The 23,996-nt window shown below is 41.2% G+C and overlaps 1 protein-coding gene across 4 annotated transcripts in view; it reads right to left on the bottom strand.

The window, feature by feature from the left end:
- Positions 1-23,996, bottom strand: part of LOC148878782 (exportin-4 protein) — a 156,895-nt gene that overhangs the window by 5,754 nt on the left and 127,145 nt on the right. For all 4 annotated transcript variants that reach the window (XM_088960143.1, XM_088960146.1, XM_088960144.1 and 1 more), the window contains 4 exons: positions 23,370-23,477; positions 23,228-23,278; positions 23,084-23,161; positions 22,888-23,001 (listed from right to left, as the gene is read on the bottom strand). In XM_088960143.1, the coding sequence (XP_088816269.1) occupies positions 22,888-23,001; positions 23,084-23,161; positions 23,228-23,278; positions 23,370-23,477 (351 nt within the window). The remainder of the gene's footprint in view (positions 1-22,887; positions 23,002-23,083; positions 23,162-23,227; positions 23,279-23,369; positions 23,478-23,996) is intronic.

Genomic DNA, 23,996 nt, shown 5'->3' with positions numbered 1-23,996 from the left:
GTCTAAATTGCAAGCCCAAGCCTGGCCCTACACGGGCCCGGGCTGGGCTTACTGGCTTCAGGTCTAATGACTTTGGGCCTATTGAATCTAATAAAAGTTCACTTATTTAGAAAATTTTAAATTAAATAACATAAAAAATATTGCACAAGCCTAAACTTACTTGGGCTTGGCTAGACTTTGGGCTTATGGTGCGAAAAATAAGGCATGGGCCTCATTTAATTCTTAGGCTTGGTTTATTTTGGCTTACCTATCCTTTTATGGATGAAGGCAAGGCCTTTAGTCCCACTCTTGAGCACTGTGGGACTTGGTTTATGTTATGTTATATTGCGGACCAGGCTGGGCTTGTACACAAAAACCTAGGCCTGGGCTTGAAAATTTGTGGGCTGGGCCAAGAACTATCACCCCTACAATTGCATAATAGCCCTTTCTAGCTCAAGAAATTTAATTTAGGACTGATTTTTTTGGTGTTCCTTTTATTTATTTATTATTATTATTTTTTTTTTGGAGGGGGGGGGGCTGTTATGGCAATTCTAACAACCACTTACTGATGCCCACTAAAGGGAACCACTCTATTGTTGAACTCAACTATTCTCTGCCTCTAACAGTGCCTTTTCAACTAGCCCTACCATGGGGGCACTCTTTCTTCTTGAGAGCAATATTGTTACTAACATGGTTCTCAGACATTGTTCCCATCCGATAATAGCAACTACTGTGTGCAAGCAAGGATTAAAATATCGACAACGACATTGATAGAAAAATGCTGATTCTTCCAAATTTATTTTGACAATTTTTATACTATCCCAACAACCTATAAACAATTATAAAAAAATTATAAACAATTTTCATTGTAGGAAAGAACAATAAATGGATCTATAAATGATCTTTTAAACTCATTGATCTAACAATAACTTATGCCAATAATGAAAATTTTTCTTAATTTTTTGGAAAATTTGAAAAACAAAGTGTTATAATTCGGCCTGCCTTTGAGTTCTATTAGTCTGATAATAGCCAAGAAGAAAGAGGAAGAAAGAAGGAAGAAAGAGAGAGAGAAAGGAGAAAAGGATAGAAGAAAAGTCTGGTTCGAATTAGGGAAAAAGTTACTCTCCCATTCGGCCAGACATGTTTTTATATTTTTAATATAATGGAAAAGACACATGTGCCCTTATTTAAGTGAGGGGCACTAGTTCTAATATAATATTACAGATTGGCAACCTCAACATAAGTATAAAGACAAAAATACCCCTACACTAACATTCCCCCTCAAGCTGGTGAGTATATATCATATAATCTCAGCTTGTTACATATGTAGTCCACTTTTTCCTGACTCAACCCTTTTGTAAATAAGTCTGCCCACTGGTTTCCTGTATTAATGTATGCAGTGTCTATCACTCCATTCAGCACCTTCTCTCTCACAAAGTGACAATCAGCCTCTATGTGCATGGTTCTTCATGAAACACCGGATTAAGAAGAAATATGAATTGCAGCCTGATTGTCACAATAGAGCTTCATTGGAGTATTAATGTTGCATCCTATCTCCTGTAGAAGGTTCCTTAGCCACACTAATTCACAAGCAGTATGTGCCATAGCTCTATATTCTACCTCTGCACTGCTTCTTGCCATGACTGTCTGCTTCTTACTTTTCCATGTCACCAGATTACCCCCTAGAAAAGTGCAATAACCTGTGGTAGACCACCTATCAGACATAGAACCAGCCCAGTCAACATCAGTATACCTTTCTATTTCAAGTTTTCCACCACTTTTGTATATCAAACCACGACCAAGGGCCCCTTTTTAAATACCTCACAATTCTTAGAACCGCATTCCAACGAGGAACCAGAGGTTTCTGCATGAACTGACTTACCACACTAACCGCAAATGAAATATATGGCCGAGTAATGGTTAGGTAGTTCAGTTTACCTACAAGTCACCGGTATTTGCCAGGGTCTTCAAACACTTCACCCATATCACTACTCAGCCTAGTATTTGTTTCCATAGGTGTTTCAGTTGGTTTAGCACCTAACAAACCTGTTTCTTCCAGCAAATCAAGCACATATTTCCTCTGACACAAATTAATACCATACTTAGATCTTGCTACTTCTATCCCCAAGAAATATTTCAATTTACCAATGTCCTTTGTTTGAAAATGTTCCTGTAGAAAAGTCTTCAACCTGTCAATGCCCATTTTATCATTCCCGGTAATAACAATATCATCTACATACACCATCAATAGTATTTTTCCTGCCGAAGAGTCATGACTGAAGACGAAATGATCAACTTGGCACTGTTTCATACCAAACTTCTTTACCACCTCACTGAACCTACCAAACCATGCTCGAGGAGACTGTTTAAGCCCATATATAGCCTTCTTTAGTCTGCATACCTTACCATCCTCCTCCTGAGCAACAAACCCTGGTGGTTGCTCCATATAGACCTCCTCGAGCAAATCACAATGCAAAAAGGCATTCTTGATATCAAGCTGATATAGGGGCCAATCATACATAGCTACAAGAGAGATCACAACACGAACCGACCCTATCTTAGCAACTGGGGAGAAGGTCTCTGTGTAGTCAATACCATAGGTTTGGGAGTACCTTTTTGCAACCAATCGAGCTTTCAGGCGCTCAACACTACCATCAGGCAAATACTTAATAGTATATACCCACTTACAACCGACAGCCTGCTTCCCAGGAGGAAGAGCGGTGAAGTCCCAAGAATGATTATGAAGTAGAGCTGAGAGCTCTTCTTCCATTGCACAACACCACCCTGGAGAGGCAAGGGCTTCCTAGACATCCTTAGGGACAACAACTGAGGATAACAAAGAGATAAACTGGCGATGGGAGGCGGAAAGGTGAGTGTGAAACATGATTAGAAATAGGATGAAGGGTGCAAGTGCGTTTACCTTTCCGCAAGGCAATGGGAAGATCAAGATCAGATACTGGGTTCGGGGCTGGTGTGGAGATCCGATCGATGGTGATGGAGCCGGAGGAGTAGCCGGTACACGTGGGCGATGTGTATACACTTGACGGATAGGTGGGCATTCAACAGGTGGTGGCACTGGAGGCAAGGACTTGGTCACGACTGGAAGAAGGGGGACAGAATTGACAACTGGAAGTGGAAGAGGGGGAGGTGATGAGGAGGAAGAAGCATCACCTGACCCCAAGAAAAACAGAGTAGACTCAAAGAAGGTAACATCAACACACACAAAGGAACGTCGAGAACTAGGATGGTAACACTTATACCCTTTTTGGGTCCGAGAATAGCCAAGGAAGATGCACTTAAGGGATCGTGCATCTAACTTGTCGTTCCTAGGGCCCAGATTATGGACGAAGTAGACAAACCCAAATACCTGAGGAGAAAGAGGAAACAAAGACAAGGTGGGAAACAAGGTAGTAAATGGGGAATGACCACCAAGGATATACGTGGGCATCCGATTAATCAAGAAGCAAGAAATTAAGAATCACATCACTCCAAAAGGGTTTGGAAACATTCATGTGATGCATGAGGGATCGTGCTGTTTCCAAGAGATGATGATTCTTTCTCTCAGCCACCCCATTTTGTTGTGGGGTGTAGGTACATGAGGTCTGGTGTATAATGCCATGTTGGTCCAAGTATTCTTGAAAGGATGAAGATAAATATTCACGACCATTATCATAACGAAAAATTTTAATATGAACACCAAATTAATTGCAAATCTCAGCATAAAATTTCTGGAAGATGGTAAACAATTCACTTCTTTCTTTCATTAAATAGAGCTACACCATCCTTGAAAAACCATCAACAAAAATGACAAAATATCTATATCCATTGTATGACATCACTTTATAAGGACCCCAAACATCCGAGTGAATCAAAGAAAAAGGACTTGATACACGGTTATCAACCCTAGAACTGAAGGGAACACGATGGTGTTTCCCAAACTGACACGACTCACAATCTAAAATAGAAAGTTGACTTAACGAAGGAACCAAAGATTTCAAAACTTTCAGCGAAGGATGACCAAATCGACAGTGCCATTGGAGAGGAGAGAGAGATGACTGGAGAGTTGTTGATGTTTTTCCACCACCGTCAAGATAATACAATCCACCAGTTTCATGCCCTTCACCAATCTTCATCCCCATCTTGAGATCCTAAAAAACACACGTAGAAGGGTAAAAGATAATGGAACAATTAAGTGACTTGGTCAGCTTACTAACAAACATAAGGTTAAACGGAAATTTAGGGACATACAAAATTGAGGATAGGGATACAGGGTCCAGGTCAACATTACCAACACCACAAATGGAGGATGTGAAACCATTAGAAAGGGTAACAGATTGTGATGTTGAGCAATGAGAGAGGGAAGAAAACACACCTGGAGTTCTAGTCATATGATTGGAGGCTGCAGAGTCAATAATCTAGGGATTGGGTGTGGATGCCAAACAAGCCATACCGAGTGTGCGAAAGTAGCTGCGTTCTGCTAAGATGTGGATTGGACAAACCCCTCATACTCATCACGGGGAACACTCACCATCTCCTTCCCGGGACCATTTGTGGATGTAGGAGGCATCTGATCAACTGAACGATTCTCCTGTCTGAAACTGGAACTGGTGTCACTAGTCATGGCATGATTGGCCCAAGTTGAGGGCGGACCATGCAAGTCATAGCAATAATTAATGGTATGTCCATCCATACCACAATGAGTACACCTCCTCGGACCCGAGCCACGTCCTCTACCACGGGCTCCCCCTGAATCTCTACCTCCAGTATGACCACCACCACGGTTATATGTAGGTCCACCACCACCACTCCGGCCATATACCGGACCACTGCTATCACCACGGCCAGACTGAGCTCCTCGAGCTTCACCTCTAACACCACGACCCCTTGACACTGCAAAGGCTGATCTATCTGAGACATTAGAGTTCTTAGTAGATCCAATAGAAGTCCTCCGAAGTCGAGCAAACACTTCTTCTGAAGAAGGGAGAGCTGACCCTCCTAGTACCTGAGCCTATACTGGTTCATACTCAGATTTCAGCCCCACCAAAAATCGAGTCACGTCAAGCTGTTCTCTCTGTTGTTGCTGAATTTTGACATCAAAAGTGAGGGGGTGATAAACATTCAACTCATTACGGATGTTTCTCATACTAGCATAGTACTCCTTCAGACTCTAATTGCCCTGCTGCAGATTAAAGTATTCCTGATACAGCTGATATACTCTGGTTGTATTGTCTTGACCAGAATACAACTTCTTAGCATGGTCCCACACATCTTTGGCAATGTCAAGAAACATGAAATTTACACTAATCTTAGGTTCCATACTATTCCATAACCACGTGATAATATGTGCATCCTCTTGTTCCCAGTCTTCATACTCATGAGAATCAGTGGAGGGTTTCTCCTCCCTTATGTGTTTCACCTTCTTCTTTGCCTTCAGAAAAACTTCTATAGATTTAGCCCAAGGTACATAATTCTCTCCATTCAGTTTACTGGAGGTCATTTGAACATTCAGGTAGTCAGTAGGTATCATCACATTAGATTTGCTATCACTGTTATCTCCCATTGCTGAATTTTATTATCACTGAATTCGGCACACTGCACACTGCTTGATCACACTGATCACACTGGTTTCAGCACTTGTTATTGTTGAAGGTTGCACTCTTTACACCACAAACCCTACTTGAAACCTCACCATTATATGAGCACCACTCCTTCGAATCACACCAAAAAACAGCATAAACCCTAGCACACTACAGTCTGAAATCCCATCATACGATCTAAAACATACTTCCTATTTGATTCAAAACAGAAAATATGCATAGAAATCTCTTACCTCATCACTTGAAAGACAAATCACACAAGAAGAAAATCAGTCCACACAAGACACCCACTGCACCACACGAATCAACCCTCTTCTCTTCAACGATTAGGGGAGGGCTTCTTAGAAACCACAACAACCGACCACACAAGACACAACTGGAGGCATAGAAACCTCCAAGGGAAGAGGGCGACCACACATTTTCAGCCCTTTCCCTTATCTCAAATCGATGGTAGAGAAATCAAGGGAAAACCCTAGATTGAGTGTGCAGAGAACAGAAATCTAGGCAGATCCGAGTTGCTTAGTTGAGCTCTGATACCATGTTATAATTCAGCCTGCCTTTGAGTTTTGTTAGTCTAATAACAGCCAATAAGAAAGAGGAAGAAAGAAGGAAGAAAGAGAGAGAGAAAGGAGGAGAAAAGGAGAGAAGAAAAGTCTGGTTCGAATTAGGGAAAAAGTTACTCTCCCATTCGGCTAGACATGTTTTTATATTATTAATATAATGAAAAAGACACATGTGCCCTTATTTAAGTGAGGGACACTAGTTCTAATATAATATTACAGATCAGCAACCTCAACATAAGTATAAAGACAAAAATACCCCCTACACTAACACAAAGAAATCATTTATTTTATATATTGTAAACAATTTTCATGATAAGGAAGAACTATAAGATGGATCTATCATTGATCTATCGAACTCAACGATCCAATAACAGTTTAATGTGTTTTTTAGTGAACTTTTAGTAGATTTGAAGCTCAAACATTGTTTGATGTATTATTAGTAAAATTATTGTATGATATGTATATGTTGTAGACTCTTGGTTCTGTTGATAGTAATGTATCTCTTTGCTATTAGTTTTAAATTGTTTTTTCTTATTCATGTTGTTTGTAGAGAAGATGGGCCGAATGGCCCATAGACTGTTACTGTATATTATCTTTATGTTCTTCTCTATAATGGGCCTTATTCTGGGCCCATACTCTTTTATGTTCATCTTTTGTAATTTCTTGTCCAACTAAGGACCTCTCTTGTAATTACTAAAAGATTAACTTAATAAAAGTGTATTAGAGAGTTAGAGGGAGGTTAAGTTCGAACTCCTCATCCTCTAACTCTTTTTGCCGCAGCTCTCTCTTCTTCTCTAATCTTCTCTTACTAGTTTTCTTTGTTTCAAACACAGTCCCTACTTCTAGGACTGTTTTTCAACTTGGTATCAGAGCAGGCCATTGCTTGGCGTGTCCCTCATGTGGTTCTAGTTCAGCCAACTACATGAGGAGGTTCTAGGGCTGAGAGTTTACAGTCATCCGCCTGATTCTTGGAGGTCATTGGAGGGTTCCCAAGCTTCTACACACTTGGAGAAGGGTTCGGTGACCAGGAAGAATCAGAGAACAAGTTGCTTTGCCTGATTTAAAATCAGAGAAAAGGGTTTTCAAAGTCATCCTAGAGGACAAGTGTTTGGCCTGGTTTATAGTTCAAACCAGAGACTCTCTTATTGTAAGTCTTTGCTCAGTTGATTATGGGTTAATTTTTTACTGTTCTGGACTGTTAAAAGTCCGAAGTTTCCTTGGAAACAGTACAGCTATTCGGCTATCCTCTGGTCTAATTTAATCCAGAGATTTCTGGGTTGTTTTTCATTTCTTTTCTGGACTGTCAAGTAGCCGAAATACCTCTGGAATCACTACTGCTGAGACTACTTCATTTGGCCACTGTTGCTGGACTGCTCCTACTCAGAAATTTCTGGGTTGCTTTGGAGGTCCTATTCGGCTGATCATTGGGTTGGGAAGTTGCTGAGACTGTTTTAAAACTAAGTGATACTAGTCTCATCTTCATTCCAGCCCCTTCTTGGACCTATACTGAACACTTTGAAGTGGTTTCTTCAGTTAACAATGGGCTGTTAAGTATTGCACACTGAGTGTTCGACAAAAGGTCTCTTAAGGACTGTGGTCTTTTGTCTTTCTCTTTGGGACATCGGCTGTTAGAATCTGAAATACCTTGTGATTGGAGGTTGTTGGGTGTCTTTTTGAAGGCTGAAACACTAAAGAAAGAACTACCACCGAACTTTGCATGATGGACTTCTCAAACCTTGAAAACAAGAATGCTGCTGAATATGGGCAGATTTTGGGAACCCCAACCGATTCTATGCTGGCTGTAACTACAGTCAAGCTTGATGGGACCAACTACTTGGCTTGGTCACAATCAGTGAAAATCCATATTTGTAGCAAAGGAAAATGGGGTTTTATTTCTGGGAGCAAGAAAGCTCCTTCAGAGGAGGATCCATCTTATGAGAGATGGGTACAAGAAAACTACACTGTGATTGGGTGGCTTGTGAACTCAATGCAGCCACAGATCAGTCAACATTATCTGTGGATGAATTCGGCTAAAGAAATCTGGGATAGTGTTGCAGAGACTTACTCCCAGAAGTTGAATGTTGCTAGAGCTTACAAACTGAGAAGTGATGTGAAGAATCTAAGACAGGGGGAGAAGTCACTTGCAGCATACTTCTCAACCTTAAAATCTATATGGCAAGAGATTGATTTTATAGAGGCCGTGACTTGGGATACCCCTAAGGATGCTGAAACATACAGGAAATTTGTTGAATGGAATAGGGTCTTTGACTTCTTGACAGGGCTGAATTCTGAATATGATATTACAAAGCAAAACATCTTGTCCAAGGAAGATGTTTCATTGTCACAAGCATATACTTTGGTCAGCAGTGAAGAAAGTAGAAGGCAAGTGCAGGTTCAAGGAGTTGGTATCAATGATCATTTTGCAAATATGGGAATTAAACCCAAAGGGGTTACAGAAACTCACAGTGGCACAGGAAGGAAGGAAGTGGTGTGTGAATATTGTAAGAAGCCAAAACATACAAAGGACAAGTGCTAGAAATTGCATCCCAATCTTGTACCTATCAGATTCCAGAAGAAGAATGATAGTAGAAAGACAGGAAGTGCACATGCAGCCACAGGCACAGATACAGAGGTTGAATCTACCAGTGCACAGTTGGCAGCCATGAAAGCTGAATACGAGAAGTTTGGAAAGATGATCAGTCAGCTTGAAGGTGCATCTTCATCATCCATCCCTTCTGGAAGTTCAGCCACCATTGCATTTGCTCACTCAGGTATAAGGGCTTCCGCTAACCATGCATCCACCTCAGGTAAACACAAAACCCCTTGGATCATAGACTCAGGTGCTTCTGATCACATGATCAACCTTTCCACTTTATTTGTTTCTTATGATTTACTTCCTAGCCGTGACAAAATCACCTTAGCTGATGGTTCTCTTGCCCCTATTTCCGGCAAGGGAACTGTCAAGGCTACAGACTCCTTACTCTTATTTTCCACTCTTCATGTGTCTAAATTAAATACCAACTTATTATCTGTAAGTAGCTTGACCAAATCATTGAATTATTGTGTAACCTTGTTCCCTTCTCACTATGTGTTTCAGGACCTGAAGTCTCAGAAGGTGATTGGGAGTGGCCATGAAGCGAATGGAATATACTTGCTTGACACCCCTGGCCAATGCTTTGATCATCCCAAGAATGTTGCTTTTGGTTCTACTTTTTCAGAGTCTGTTAGTCAAATTATGTTGTCATTGTCGGTTGGGTCATTTACCCTTTTCTGCTTTAAGCAATTTGTTTCCAAAACTATTTAAGGGAGTCAGTGTGTCTAGTCTCAATTGTGAGTCCTGTCAGTTGTCAAAGCATTGTAGAAAAAATTACCCTGTGAGCAATAAAAGATCCTCTTTTCTTTTTCATATTGTGCACTCTGATGTGTGGGGGCCATACCATTTATCCTCTATGGGGGGTTACAAATATTTTATCTTGTTTATTGATGACTTCTCTAGATTCACCTGGATATACTTAATGAAATCCCGGGATGAAGTCCCAAGACTTGTGAGGCAATTTCATGAGCTTGTTCTAACTCAATTTGGTACCAGAATTAAGGTTTTCAGATCTGACAATGCAAAAGAGTATTTTGAGAAGAGTTTATCCTTTTATCTTTCTGACATGGGGGTTATTCATCAAAGCTCCTGTGTTAGAACCCCTAAACAAAATGGAGTTGCTGAGAGGAAAAATAGACATATTGTTGAAGTTGCAAGGAGCCTTTTGTTTGCTTCACATGTTCCCACAAGATTTTGGGGTGATGATGTACTTACTGCTACTTATCTTATAAACCGTATGCCATCCAGGGTACTAGGGTTTAAATCCCCCTTCAGTCTTCTTCATCCAGACAAGGATCTCTTCCCAATTCCTCTTCGTGTGTTTGGTTGTACCTGCTATGTTCACATTCCAAGTGTGCAAAGACACAAGTTTGAACCGAAAGCCCACAAATGTATCTTCCTTGGTTACTCCCCCACACAAAAGGGTTATTGTTGTTTTGATCCAAAGACTGGCACCCGACATGTCTCTATGGATGTTACCTTTAATGAACTTTCTCCTTTTTATGGTTCCTCTCAGGATGGACATTGTCCACAGGGGGAGAGTCTGTCACAAGTTTTTGCTCTTCCTCTTCCTGTCCTAGTTGATTCTCTTGACAAACCTGTATCATCACCAAATGAGTCAAAGGAGGATTAATCACTTCATACCTCTTGTCCCAGGGACCCTATTTCTTTACCCCCTCTCCCTATCCATAATCCCAAAGTGTATCAAAGGCAGAGATCCAGGAATGAGCAAGTGGTTTCCTTTACAACAGATGAAGCTCATACACTCCCAATCACAGATGAGATAACAGGTACTGCTTCAACTCCTTTGGAATCATCTTTTCCAGACCTTGATGTCCCCATTGCTGTTAGGAAAGGGAAGTGGAAATGTACTGCACACTGCATTTCCAAACACCTTTCTTATGACCTGCTTTCTCCTTCATACTTTGCCTATCTCTCTTCTGTTGCTTCTAACCCCATTCCTAGGTCTGTCTCAGAAGCTCTTGGGATTCCTGAATGGAGAGATGCCATGGAAACTGAAATGGATGCTCTACATGCAAATGGTACTTCGGAGGTGGTGGATTTGCCTGAAGGGAAGGATCCGGTTGGGTGCAAGTGGGTTTTCACCATTAAATACAGGGCTGATGGAACTATTGAGAGGTACAAGGCTAGGCTTGTTGCAAAAGGCTACACATAGACATATGGGATTGACTACCTAGAGACTTTTGCCCCTGTTGCCAAGATGACATCTGTGAGGGTTCTTTTATCTCTGGCAGTTCACTTTGATTGGCCTCTCTATCAGTTGGATGTAAAAAATGCATTTCTGAATGGTGACTTACATGAGGAAATCTACATGTGTCTTCCTCCAGGGATGTATGGGAAAGATATGCAAGGAAAGGTATGTAAATTGAAGAAATCTCTTTATGGTCTCAAACAATCTCCTAGAGCATGGTTTGAGAGATTTAGAGCTGCACTTGTTAAATTCGACTATGTTCAGACACAGCCAGATCATACTCTGCTTGTGAAGAAAAGTAGATCTCTAGCAGTGTATCTCATTGTGTATGTTGGTGACATTATAGTGACTGGTGATGATGCCTCAGGCATACTGGCCCTTAAGTCTTTCCTCCGTACAAAATTTGAGATTAAGGATCTGGGGGAGTTGAGATACTTCATTGGCATAGAAGTTGCTAGATCCAAGGATGGGATTCTTATTTCCCAAAGGAAATATGTTCTTGATTTGTTGTCTGAAACTGGAAAATTGGGTGCAAGACCAGCTGCAACTCCCATTGATATGAGTCACAAACTTTCAGTTTCGGATGGAACTTTGTTGGAAGACAAAGGGGTTTTTCAGAGACTTCTTGAGAAGCTTCTGTACCTGTGCATGACTAGACCAGATATTGCGTATGTTGTCAGTTGCATTAGCCAGTTCATACATGCTCCTAGAGATACTCATATGGCAGTAGCAGAACAGATTTTGTGCTATCTGAAAGGCTCTCCAGGGAAATGAATTCTATTTACCAAGCATGGTCATCTAAGACTTGAAGGATATATTGATGCTGATTGGGCTGGAAATATTGATGATAGAAGATCTACTTCAGGGTATTGCAGTTTGGTGGCTGGTAATGTTGTCTCTTGGAGGAGTAAGAAACAATCTGTTGTGGCCAGATCCTCCGCAGAGGCAGAGTATAGAGCCATGGCACATGGAGTCTCGGAATTGTTGTGGCTAAGGTCCTTAATGGAAGAATTTGGGATTGATCATGACAGCCATAATGTTGTACTGTGATAATCAGGCTGCCATCAACATTGCTCACAACCCGTACAACATGATCGAACCTAACATATTGAAGTTGATCGACACTTTATTCGAGAAAGAGTCTCCTCCGGAGAAGTGTGCCTTCCATTCGTTACTTCTGAAGGACAATTGGCAGATTTTCTCACCAAGGGCATTTCCAAGGCAAGACTTCATCATGACACTGGCAAGCTGGGCATGATTGACATCTATGCTCAGCTTGAGGGGGAGTGTAGAGAAGATGGGTCGAATGGCCCATAGACTGTTACTGTATATTATCTTTATGTTCTTCTCTGTAATGGGCTTTATTTTGGGCCCATACTCGTTTATGTTCATCTTTTGTAATTTCTTGTCCAACTAAGGACCTCTCTTGTAATTACTAAAAGATTAACTTAATAAAAGTGTATTAGAGAGTTAGAGGGAGGTTGAGTTCGAACTCCTCATCCTCTAACTCTTTTTGCCGCAGCTCTCTCTTCTTCTCTAATCTTCTCTTGCTAGTTTTCTTTGTTTCAAACACAGTCCCTACTTCTAGGACTGTTTTTCAACTTTGTTACAATGCTGTCAGCTTAGATTGTTGGCAGCATGTTCTTTTCTTTTGTTTAGGGTGTGCTGCCAGGGTGCCAGGGGCCTATTTGCAATTTCTTAGAATTGTTATAAAACTTTTAAATAAAAGGGAAGCTAGGTGTGCCGCCAGCTCCAATTCTTTCGACCCTTCATATCTTTTTCTCTTCTTCTTCTTCTTCTTCTTCTCCTCTCTCTCTCTCTCTCTCTCTCTCTCTCTCTCTCCCTCTCTCTCCTCTGTTATTCCTCTGCTTCGTAAGATTACATGGTATTAGAGCAACATGCTGGGCAATAGGAGTTTTCTTTTGCTGAGAAGCATTCACTCAACCCAGGCGTCAATCTCTTTTCTTGGACTGTGAAGACAAAATTTTCAAATCGGACTAATCAGAAATAACTTCCGTCTCTTCTTTTGGGTTCTTCTTGGTTGTAGCACCAAGGTAACCCTAATTGGTGGAAGCCGATGAAGTGAAGCTTCCTTGCCTCCTTCGACTGATGCTGTGAAGATTCAAAAAACGTCCTTTTGACCTTCGACTGGTGCTGTGAAGACCTAGTTCCTTCGACTGGTGCTGTGAAGACCTACAAACTTTCTTTTTTGACCTTTGGCTGATGCTGTGAAGACCTATAAACTTTCTTTTTTGACCTTCAGCTGATGCTGTGAAGGCCTGTTGTGTTCCTTGCACCTTCGTACAGATGCTGTACAGGGGTGTGTGATCCCCTTTGTCTAGGTATTTGCTAGAATTAGTCTGTTTAGTGTGGAATATACAACAATATTCTTCTTCTTCCTGTACTGTTTATGTGCTTCAGTAGTGTGTAGTACCTGTTTTCAGAGTAGGGTGTGGTGTTTTGTGCCTTAATTGTGACTGTTAGAAATAGTACTGCTGTGAGGACTGGTCTTATGCACCTGCAGTTTTCCTGTTTTGGCTTGTAAACCTGCCTTTGAAAATGGCGAATGATGATTCTGCATCATCTGGGGTTACATCAACCTGTGGAACAACAGCTATGGAGACTGAAAGCATGATGTTTCCTATGCTGATAACTCCTTTAAATGGTCTGAACTATCTAGAGTGGGCCAAAGGTGTAAAACTTTATGCGAAGCAAGGGGAAAAACTGGTTACATAAATGGAAGGGTGAAAGAACCCAAGAGTGGGATTGCTGAACATGATTGGTGGGACCAAGAAAACAATATGGTGATGTCTTGGCTCCTTGCAGCCATGGAATCTGATGTGAAAAAGAATTTTATGTGGGCAGATACCGCAAATGAGATATGGAAACAGGACAAGACCACCTATTTAGAGCAAAGGCACTTTGCTAAAATCTACTAATTGCAAGCTGAATCCTCAACTTGTAAACAGGGAAACCGCAGTTTATCAGCCTATTATTCAGCTCTTAGCTCAGTGTGGAAGGAATTGGACCACTATCAAGCTATAGAATGGAAACATGAGGATGATGCTAGAGCCTATAAGAAGCTGGTCTCTCAGCAGTGGGTTTTTGCCTTCTTGTTGGGACTAAACCCCATAAATGAACGCCTTAGAGTTCAAATTTTAGGAAGTAAAGAGTTGCCCTCAGTTCAAGAGGTGTATGCCCTTGTTCAGTCTAAGGAAAGTAGGCGGAGTGTGATGGTTACAATTGAGGGGGAGTAAAAAGTGGCATTAGCTGCAACGGGTGGAAATAATTTGGGAAAGAAAAATGATTCCAGGAAAGCTGCTGATAAGGATAATTTGTTCTGCACTCACTGTTGTCGTTCAAGACATACACGCGACACATGTTGGGAGCTCCATGGGAGACCAAAGTGGGCTGTAAAGAACCAAGAACAGGGTAAGGTACAAAGTCAGAAGAAGCCTAATACAACACACAACGCAGCAAATGTGGTAACCCAAGAAACTCAGTCTGTTGCAGTGTCAACTGATACTATTTGAGAACACTTCATTGGTTCTGACCCCAAGGAAGACATTATGAACTTCTTCCATAGTCACTTGGAATCATATGGTAGGGCCTTACGCCAGATGGACAGATCAGCCACTGGTAACCCTTCTACTTCATTTGTGTCTACATCAGGTAATGCGGCTTCTGCCTTCCACGTCCCCACAACCATAGATTCCCCCTGGATCATTGACTCAGGGGCTTTTAATCACACGAGTGGTAAGCCAAACCTATTCAGTTCTTATAACCTTTTGTCAGGAAGGGATAAAGTGAGATTTGTAGATGACTCTTTTTCTTCCATTGCAGGTCAGGGATCAATATCCCTTCCTCAAGGACTTAACCTGAGTAACTTTTTTTCCTAATTCATGGCTCTTTTTCTTTCTATTAGTAGTATCGCAAATTCATTAAACTGCAGTGTAACCTTTTTTCCTAATTCATGTATTTTCCAGGATCTAACTTCCGGGAGGACGATTGGTAGAGGAAGCTTAGTGGATGATCTCTACACTCTCGACAGTAAGGCCGGTTTCTTGGTGTCATCTTCAGAGTCTCATAGTCGGTCAAATAAGGGTCAAATTGTTTTGTGGCATAATCGGTTAGAACATGTGTCTTTTGAAATAATAAAGTCTTTGTTTCAGTTTTTATTTAAGTCCTGTTTAGTGTCAGATTTCCATTGTCAAACGTGTCAATTGAGCAAGCAATGTAGAACAATATTTTCTTCAAGTAATAAAAGATCAAGTTTCCCTTTCCATATTGTGTATTTTGATGTGTAGGAGCCTACTATAATAACTTCGGAGGGCGAGTATAAGTACTTTATCACATTGATTGATGATTTCTCCCATTATACATCGATTTTTCCCATGCGTAATAGAGACGAAGTCCCAAAGATCGTAAGAGATTTCCAAAGAATGGTGTTTACACAATTCCATGTGGAAGTTCGGATTTTTCAATCCGATAATGCAAAGGAATATTTCCATGGTGAACTAAATGAATTCTTTGCTTCCCGTTGATCAATTCATAGAAGCTCATGTGCAAGAACACCACAACAAAACGATGTTGCAGAAAGAAATGAATTCTTTGCTTCCCATGGTGAACTAAATGAATTCTTTCCTCCTTTGAGTCTGAACCATTTTTCCCTGCTTCTCCTCAGGGGGTGTGGAAGAGAAGCAGGCCCATGTTCGTCAAGTCTCCCTTCCTTCTATTTCGGATCTCGTTCCTTTTCGTGTCTTCCAACGTCAACGCTGTAGATATCAGCAATGTGACAAAGGTGTGGAGCCACCAAACACTGAGCAACCAACACTATTTGATTCCCAGGAGGTAAGTCCATCACCTGTTGATCCCATAGCCCCCGTTTCAGTTGTGGATGAACTTGACATTCCTATTGCTCATAGAAAAGGGGTCAGGTCATGCACCACCAAACACCCTATTACCCAATATGTGTCCTATGACCACATTTCCCCTTCTCACCGTGCCTTCCTATCTGCAGTTGATAGTATTCCCATACCCAGAAATGTGGTAGAAGCTTTAAAATACCCTGAATGGACAAATGCTATGAAGGAGGAGATCAATGCCCTCCACAAGAATCAAACATGGGAGTTGGTGGATCTTCCGACAGGGAAAAACCTAGTGGGGTGTAAGTGGGTGTTTACAGTGAAACACAAGACAGACGGGACAGTTGAAAGGTACAAAGCAAGGCTGGTAGCCAAAGGGTATACCCAAGTTTATGGTGTTGACTATGATGAGACATTTGCCCCAGTAGCCAAGATGAACTCAATACGGGTTCTTCTATCATTGGCTGCAAACCTTGATTGGAAATTGCATCAAATGGATATTAAGAATGCCTTTTTGAATGGTGATCTGGAGGAGGAGGTGTACATGGTTCAACCCCCTGGTTTCTGTGCCAAAGGAAGTGAAAGTAAGGTGTGCAAACTAAGAAAGTCTCTCTATGGTCTAAAACAATCTCCTCGAGCATGGTTCAATAAATTTCATATGGTAGTTCAACAAGTGGGGTTCAAGCAATGTCAATCTGATCACATTCTCTTTGTGAAGAGATATCAGGAACAAGTGGCTGTGTTGATAGTATATGTAGATGATATCATCTTTACAGGAAAATGGAGCACAGAAATACGAAAGTTGAAGGAATTCCTAGCCTCTCAATTTGAAGTGAAAGATCTAGGCCCCCTAAAGTACTTTCTTGGAATTGAAGTTGCCCGCTCAAAAAGGGGCATCTTCATCTCTCAAAGGAATTATATCCTAGATCTGTTACAAGATACAGGCAAGTTATGTGCAAAACCAGCTGATACCCCTTTGGATGTTGACCATAAGCTAGGAAATTGTGATGGTGAACCACTAAAAGATGTGAAACAGTTTCAAAGACTAGTGGGAAGGTTGCTTTATTTGGCCATGACTCGCCCAGACATTGCTTACTCAGTTGGGGTCTTAAGCCAATTCATGCATTCCCCTGAAGGACAACACATGGAGGCAGCAGAGAGGATTCTTTGGTACTTGAAGAAGTATCCAGGAACAGGGTTACTATTCAACAAACATAATCATCTGAAGGTTTAGAAAATCTACATAGATGCTGACTAGGCAGGAGCTGCGGTTAATAGAAAATCCACAAGTGGGTACTGTACCTTTGTAGGAGGAAATCTAGTGACATGGAGGAGTAAAAAGCAAAGTGTAGTGGCAAGGTCAAGTGCTGACGCAAAGTATAGAGCTATGGCACATGGGATGGCTGAAGCTCTTTGGCTGAAGAAATTGGGGTTACTATCCACAATCCTATGTCCCTTTACAGTGACAATAAGGAAGCCATTAACAATGCCAGTAATCCAGCCCTACATGATAGGACCAAGCACATTGAGGTGGACAAGCATTTCATAAGAGAAAAGTTGGAAAAGGGAGAAATTTGCACCTCTTATGTCAAATCTAAGGAGCAACTTGCTGATGTTCTCACAAAAGGACTTCCACACCTACGACACAATGAGCTGTGTGACAAGTTGGGTATGATAGATATATTCAACCCAACTTGAGGGGGAGTGTTGTTAGTTTTAAATTGTTTTTTCTTATTCATGTTGTTACAATGCTGTTAGCTTAGATTGTTGACAGCATGTTCTTTTCTTTTGTTTAGGGTGTGTTGCTAAGGTGCCAGGGGCCTATTTGCAATTTCTTAAAATTGTTATAAAACTTTTAAATAAAAGGGAAGTTGGGTGCCGCCAGCTCCAATCTTTCGACCCTTCATATCTTTTTCTCTCCTTCCCATCTCCTCTCTTCTCTCTCTCTCTCTCTCTCTCTTCTCTGTTATTCCTCTTCTTCGTATGATTACACTCTTCATATAAATTATGAAAGTTTGCATTTCTTATATGTTTAAAATTTATTCTTAATTATTTCAACTTTAGATTTATTATTATTGATGTATTTGTGAGATTTTAAGATTTTTCCCAATGAATCCAAGCGTGCCCATTTATTTCCACTATATCCATGTGTATCGAAAGTGTACCACAATACGTATCCGTATCAAAGCTTATTGTAATTTGAGGAGCTATACTCGAAGTAGCAAATAAGAGAAGAGAACCACTGAAATGAAGAGAATGTCGAAGTGTACTAGCTAGTCGACCAGTCTTTTATTTATAGATGAATGTAGTACAAGGTACAAGAAGTTACTGGGATGCCCCTAATTAGTGATGGGACACCCAGATGACTTAAATCATTAAACAGGATTAGGCCCATTAACACAGGCCCAGTTACAATATAAGTTAAACATAAGAATGGGCTAATAAGAACTATTATAAGCCGAACATCACTCTAACATTCTAACACTCCCCCTCAAGCTAAGCATGGATATCAATCATGTTTAGCTTGCCAAGTATGTCCCTGAACTTTGTTGTTGCCAGCCCTTTTGTTAATACATCTGCAATCTGCATCTCTGATGGAATATAAGGCATACAGAGTTCTCCTGAAATAATTCTCTCTCTGACAAAGTGTCGATCAATTTCAATATGTTTTGTCCTGTCATGCTGCACGGGATTGTTGGCAATGTTGATAGCAGCTTTATTCTCACAATACAGCTTGAGGGGACCCTCAGTCTTGATACCAAGCTCATTAAGGAGGATCCTGAGCCATAAGAGTTCAACAACCCCGTGTGCCATAGCTCGGTATTCTGCTTTTGCACTTGATCTAGCCACAACATTCTGCTTCTTACTGCGCCATGTGACTAGGTTTCCTCCCAAGAATGTACAGTAACCTGAGGTTGATTTTCTGTCTCCAACGGACCCAACCCAATCAGCATTAGTGTAGGCTTCGATTTCAAGTCTACTGTTTTTCCTGAATAGAATTCCTTTCCCTGGGCAAGTCTTCAAGTATTTGAGAATTATTTCCATTGCTCTCATATGAGGGGTCTTTGGTGAGTGCAAGAATTGACTGACAACATGCACTGCATAGGCAATGTCTGGCCGAGTAAGAGATAAGTATATCGGTTTTCCTACCAATTTTTTGGTACCTTTCCTTATCACAGTATTCCTCACCCATTGATTCTTGTAATCCATGGTTTGGTTCTATTGGAGTGTCTGCTGGCCTGCACCCCATCATGCTTGTTTCCTCTAGGAGATCTAGCACATATTTTCTTTGACATATGTAGATTCCTTCTCTTGACCTAGCAACTTTAATCCCAAGAAAGTATCTCAGATTTCCCAAGCAATCATGAGGTTGAGGGCCCTTCTTCCTTCTACTGTATGTAAGCATCTCTTTCTCTTGTTTACTGGAACCTTTAGAAGCATCAACCAAATCTGGAGAAGTAACTGGCATAGTGGGAGTCTCACTAGGTTGACCCGGAATGTTACAACTAGGAGTAGTGAAAGGTGATGAAAGGGGAACAAAAAAGAAGGGAGACTGAGAATCCTCTTCCAACCCACTACTCTCCCCCTGAATAGAATTCTGAGAAGACTAGAAATAGGGATGAGACTCAAAAAAGACTACATCTCTGGTGACATTTTTTCTTGGAGATAGGATCATAACACTTATACCCCTTTTGCATAGAAGAATACCCCAAAAATATTCCCTTTGTAGCCTTAGGATCCAGTTTGGTTTTCTTTGGATCCTTCACATGTATGAAGCATGTACAACCAATAACCCGTGGGGGAAGAGGAGATTCTGGAAGAGTGGGATACAAAACAGAGAAAGGAGTCTTCATACCAATACCTTAGATAGCATCCGATTTATCAGGTATGATGCAGTGAGAACAGCTTGAGACCAATATTGCTTGGGCACATTGTGCTGGAAAAGAAGGGCTCGAGCTGTCTCCAATAGGTTATTGTTTTTGTGCTCAACAACCCCATTTTGCTGAGGGATGTAAGCACATGATGATTGATGTAACATGTCTGCATCTTCCATGAATGAATTCAGGGATCTTTCAAAGTATTCAACTGCATTGTTTGAACGGAATTGCTTGATCTTTTTATCAAATTGTGTTTCAACCATCTTGCAAAGCATCATAGTTATCCGGGGAACTTCATCACGTCCTTTCAACAGATAAATCCAAGTGCACTGAGAATAATGGTCAATAAAACTGATAAAGTAACGGAAGCCATCAATGGAAATAACGGGTGAAGGACCCCAAACATCAGAATGAACCAAATCAAAAGGGGCTTGAATTTCATTACTAGAAATTGGATACATTGATCTACATTGTTTTGACATTTGACACTCAGCACAAATTAAACTCTGACTCGGAATGCCCTTACATAGTTCGGGAAACAACATTGCTAAAGAAGAAAAAGACAAATGACCTAGCCTAGCATGCCACAAGTGCAACCTAACTATTGACTCCACACTTTCCGGACTAGTAGTAGCAGAAGCTTGCAAGGCTGAGCTGACATGCTCATCAAAATAGTAGAGGCCCCCATACTCATGACCACTCCCAATCGTTCTTGTCAATCTGTCCTGGAAGACAAAATGAGAAGGAAAGAAAGTTATACTACAGTTCAAATTTTTTGTAAGCTTTGAAACAGACAACAGATTTGAGGTAAGACTAAGAACATGTAGGATTGATTTAAGAGAGAGATCCTTGCTTAGGTCAACCATCCCCTTTCCAGGGATGGTGGAGAGGGACCCATCAGCTACTCTCATCTTATCCTGGCCAGACAACAAATGATATGTAGAGAATAAGGAGGACATATGTGTCATATGGTTAGTGGCTCCGGAATCAATCACCCAAGAGGTAGAATTAATGGAACTAGTTGCACTAAATGCAAAGGCTGTACCTGATTTGGAAAGAGAGGTGGAAGCTAAAGAATTGTTCTTCAGACGGGCTAGTGCCTGACTGAGAACCTCTACCTCACTAGCTGTGAAGCCCGAAGTACTTGGTCCAGAGGAGTCGGCAGCCTGCCTTGTAGTGGAAGAGGACACTGTTTGAGTACTCTGTGAGTTGTCACTACTGTTGTTGGTGGCAAGATTCCCACTTGCTGTGTGGCCCTTATGTTGCCTTTTGTCCTTTCTCAGAGCAGCTAGCTTCAGATGAGGGTACAAGACCCAACATTTCTCCTTTGTGTGTTTCTCAACACCACAATGGGTACACTTGAGGGACTTCTTGTCTGAAAATCTATTCCCCTTTGTGGAGACTAAGGCTGAATGTTCTCCAGGTAGTTTTATTGACTGTGTCTGGGAGTCAACTTGCATCTCCTTTCTCCTTACTTCTCCATTCCTCACCAGGTAGTAGACATGGTGAAGCTCAGGTAATTCATCTCTCCCTAGAATCTGTGACCTTATACCTTCATATACAGGGTCAAGGCCCACCAGAAACTTAAAGGCTCTGCCCTCCTCAATCTGTTTGTCATGCCTCTCCTTATCCTTGGCATTTTCCCAATCCAAAATCAAGTGGTGGTCAAGCTCTTCCAAGAGGCCTTCCAGTGTTGCAAAGTATGTTGCCACGGACATGTCTCCTTGCCTTAGGGCTGCAATGTCTTGGTTCAGCCTGTAGATTCTAGCATTGTTCTTTTTCTGGCCGTATGTCTTAGATACATTCTCCCAAATTTTAGCGGCTGTAGGGAAGTGATGAACAGTTCTGGCCACCCGAGGAGTCATGGAGGCCAGCAACCAAGACATGACTGTGGCATTTTCCTTGCGCTACACGGTGTATTCAGGACTGCCAATTTCTGGTTGTTTCTTGTCTCCATCCAAATAGCCTGTGAGATCACGAGAGGTAATGAACAACATTGCTGAGACGGACCACTCTCTAAAGTTATACTCATCCAGCAGCACACTTGTAATCTACAAGCTGTGCAAATTAAGGTTTTCCAGGTTTGAGGACCTTGTGACAGGTCTGTTATCTCTAGAGGAAACTTCACCGGATAGTGAGGACATCCTGACTTCAGTCCAAGAGTTGTTCACAGTGTTGTAGGTGGTTCTGTTTAGGACTGGCCGAAGTGGTCACAGTGTTTACAGTGCTGGTAGAAGTGTTCACAGTTCGGGTACAATAGCAAGTAAAGGTCTGTAACTGAACTAGTTCACAGTGCTGGTAAAAGTTCAAGGCTGCAACTGTGCAGTGCAGAAGTAACCGACCTGAAAAAAATCTGTAACTGAAGTTGCCACAGTTCTGTAAGAGTCTTGCTGATGCACCGAAGCTGCAACTGTAGAGGAAGCTCTCCCCCTTTCGACTAGGGCTAGGACAGCTGGAATCAGTCCTCAACTAGGTCTGTCCTATAGAGATCTCTCTTAGTAGCCCAATAGCTACTACTTGCTGAAAATAACCTAGTAGGACATCTACTTTTGGGTCTTACTTCCCTTGAGTCCTACAACCAAGAGAAACCCTAGGTTCGAACTTGCTTTACTCTCTTACACTCCTAGGTCTTTACTGCAGCAACCCAGAAAAGGAAGAGAGAAGATGAAAAGACAGCAACAGAAGAGAGTGCGCCTGCTGAAACCAGGAAGAAGCTAACGCTCTGATACCATGTAATATGAGGAGCTATACTCGAAGTAGCAAAGAAGAGAAGAGAACCACTGAAATGAAGAAAATGTCGAACTGTACTAGCCAGTCGACCAGTCTTTTATTTATAGATGAATGTAGTACAAGGTACAAGAAATTACTGGGATGCCCCTGATTAGTGATGGGACACCCAGATGACTTAAATCATTAAACAGGATTAGGCCCATTAACACAGGCCCAGTTACAAGATAAGTTAAACATAAGAATGGGCTAATAAGAACTCTTATCAGCCGAACATCACTCTAACATTCTAACACTTACCAATACAATACATGATACCGACACTTTGAACCTTGTGTGCAAGTATATCATAGGGCATAATATGCCAATGTGCAATATTTTAGGTTAAATGGATGCTAACATGTATTTACATATGTATGTAATAGTGTAATACCAACTAGGTCTTAGGTCAGATAATAAGAAAAAGAACTTGCCTGATGGTGAATACCAAAATCAAGGGTACCAATAATATGAGCAAATGCTTCACTGTTTAATTGTGGAACCTTTTCAGGATAAACTTCCAACATATGTGATAGCAGCGCAAAATACTGCAAACAGAAATGAACAGTAAGCATCTTCTACCAAAAACAGCAAGAGATTGTTCCATAAATACAGGGAAGAAAGTTTTACATCATGACAAAGTTTAGGGTATTTCAGCATGTCCAATGATATCAGCGGGGTAACTATGTGCAGACCCAAGTAAACGACCTGCAGAAAAGTTGATGTTAGAAAAAATTTCCCTTCGCTTTGTTCAGAAGGTCAAAACATCAATACCTGAGCAATGTCTGTGCTCTCAACCTCATCAGAATCTCTAGAGAAGTCAACCTACATTTTCATCAGTTTGTCAATTTGGTTCTCAGAAGTTTTACAGAAAAAAAAGTACAAATATTGGTAACTAAAAGATGAAGTATCATACCAGATCTTTAGAACATAGATTGGTGAGGAGCTGAAGTAAAGCACACAAGTCCTTGTATTTATCAGTGCTAGCTTCACTCAGCAAACTACTTGAAAGACTCAATGATATCTGACATTGAAAAATGTAAATGTTAGGAGAAAAATCTGAAGCCCCGGAACACAAACCTGACAGATCTACCTCAGCAAAGAGTCGATCAGTAGATATTTAGGCAATACAAGGACATCCATTGGGCATTGGAGATGTTCTTGAAGAATCTTGAGAAGAAATCCTCAGTTCTGGTTCAATCAATGAATAGAACTCAAACAGAATGAGAAGGTCTCCCTTCTATGTGGTCTTTCATATTCAAATAGTCACCGAGGATGACAGATTAATGGTGATGATTACATATGTGTGGTAGAGTAAGGGTGGAATAGTTAAACAGAGGTCCTTTGAGGTTTCCACATCTTACTAAGAAGGCTTGTTTCTTTGACAACAGATTGAGCACCTCATTTCACTAGAAATCTAGAATCCAAGGTTTGCTAACTTCATTGTTGGATATCTGGCTTAAATGGGAGCTACAGAAATCATTCTGGATCCTAGTTACCAGAACCATAGCAAGTGGATTGAGCAGGACTGCATGAAAGCCGC

The sequence above is a fragment of the Nelumbo lutea genome, chromosome 1 (assembly GCF_056320005.1).
Source record: "Nelumbo lutea isolate HS-2025 chromosome 1, American lotus-T2T, whole genome shotgun sequence".
Classification (NCBI taxonomy): Eukaryota; Viridiplantae; Streptophyta; class Magnoliopsida; order Proteales; family Nelumbonaceae; genus Nelumbo; species Nelumbo lutea.
This window is presented reverse-complemented; position numbering and strand designations above follow the sequence as displayed.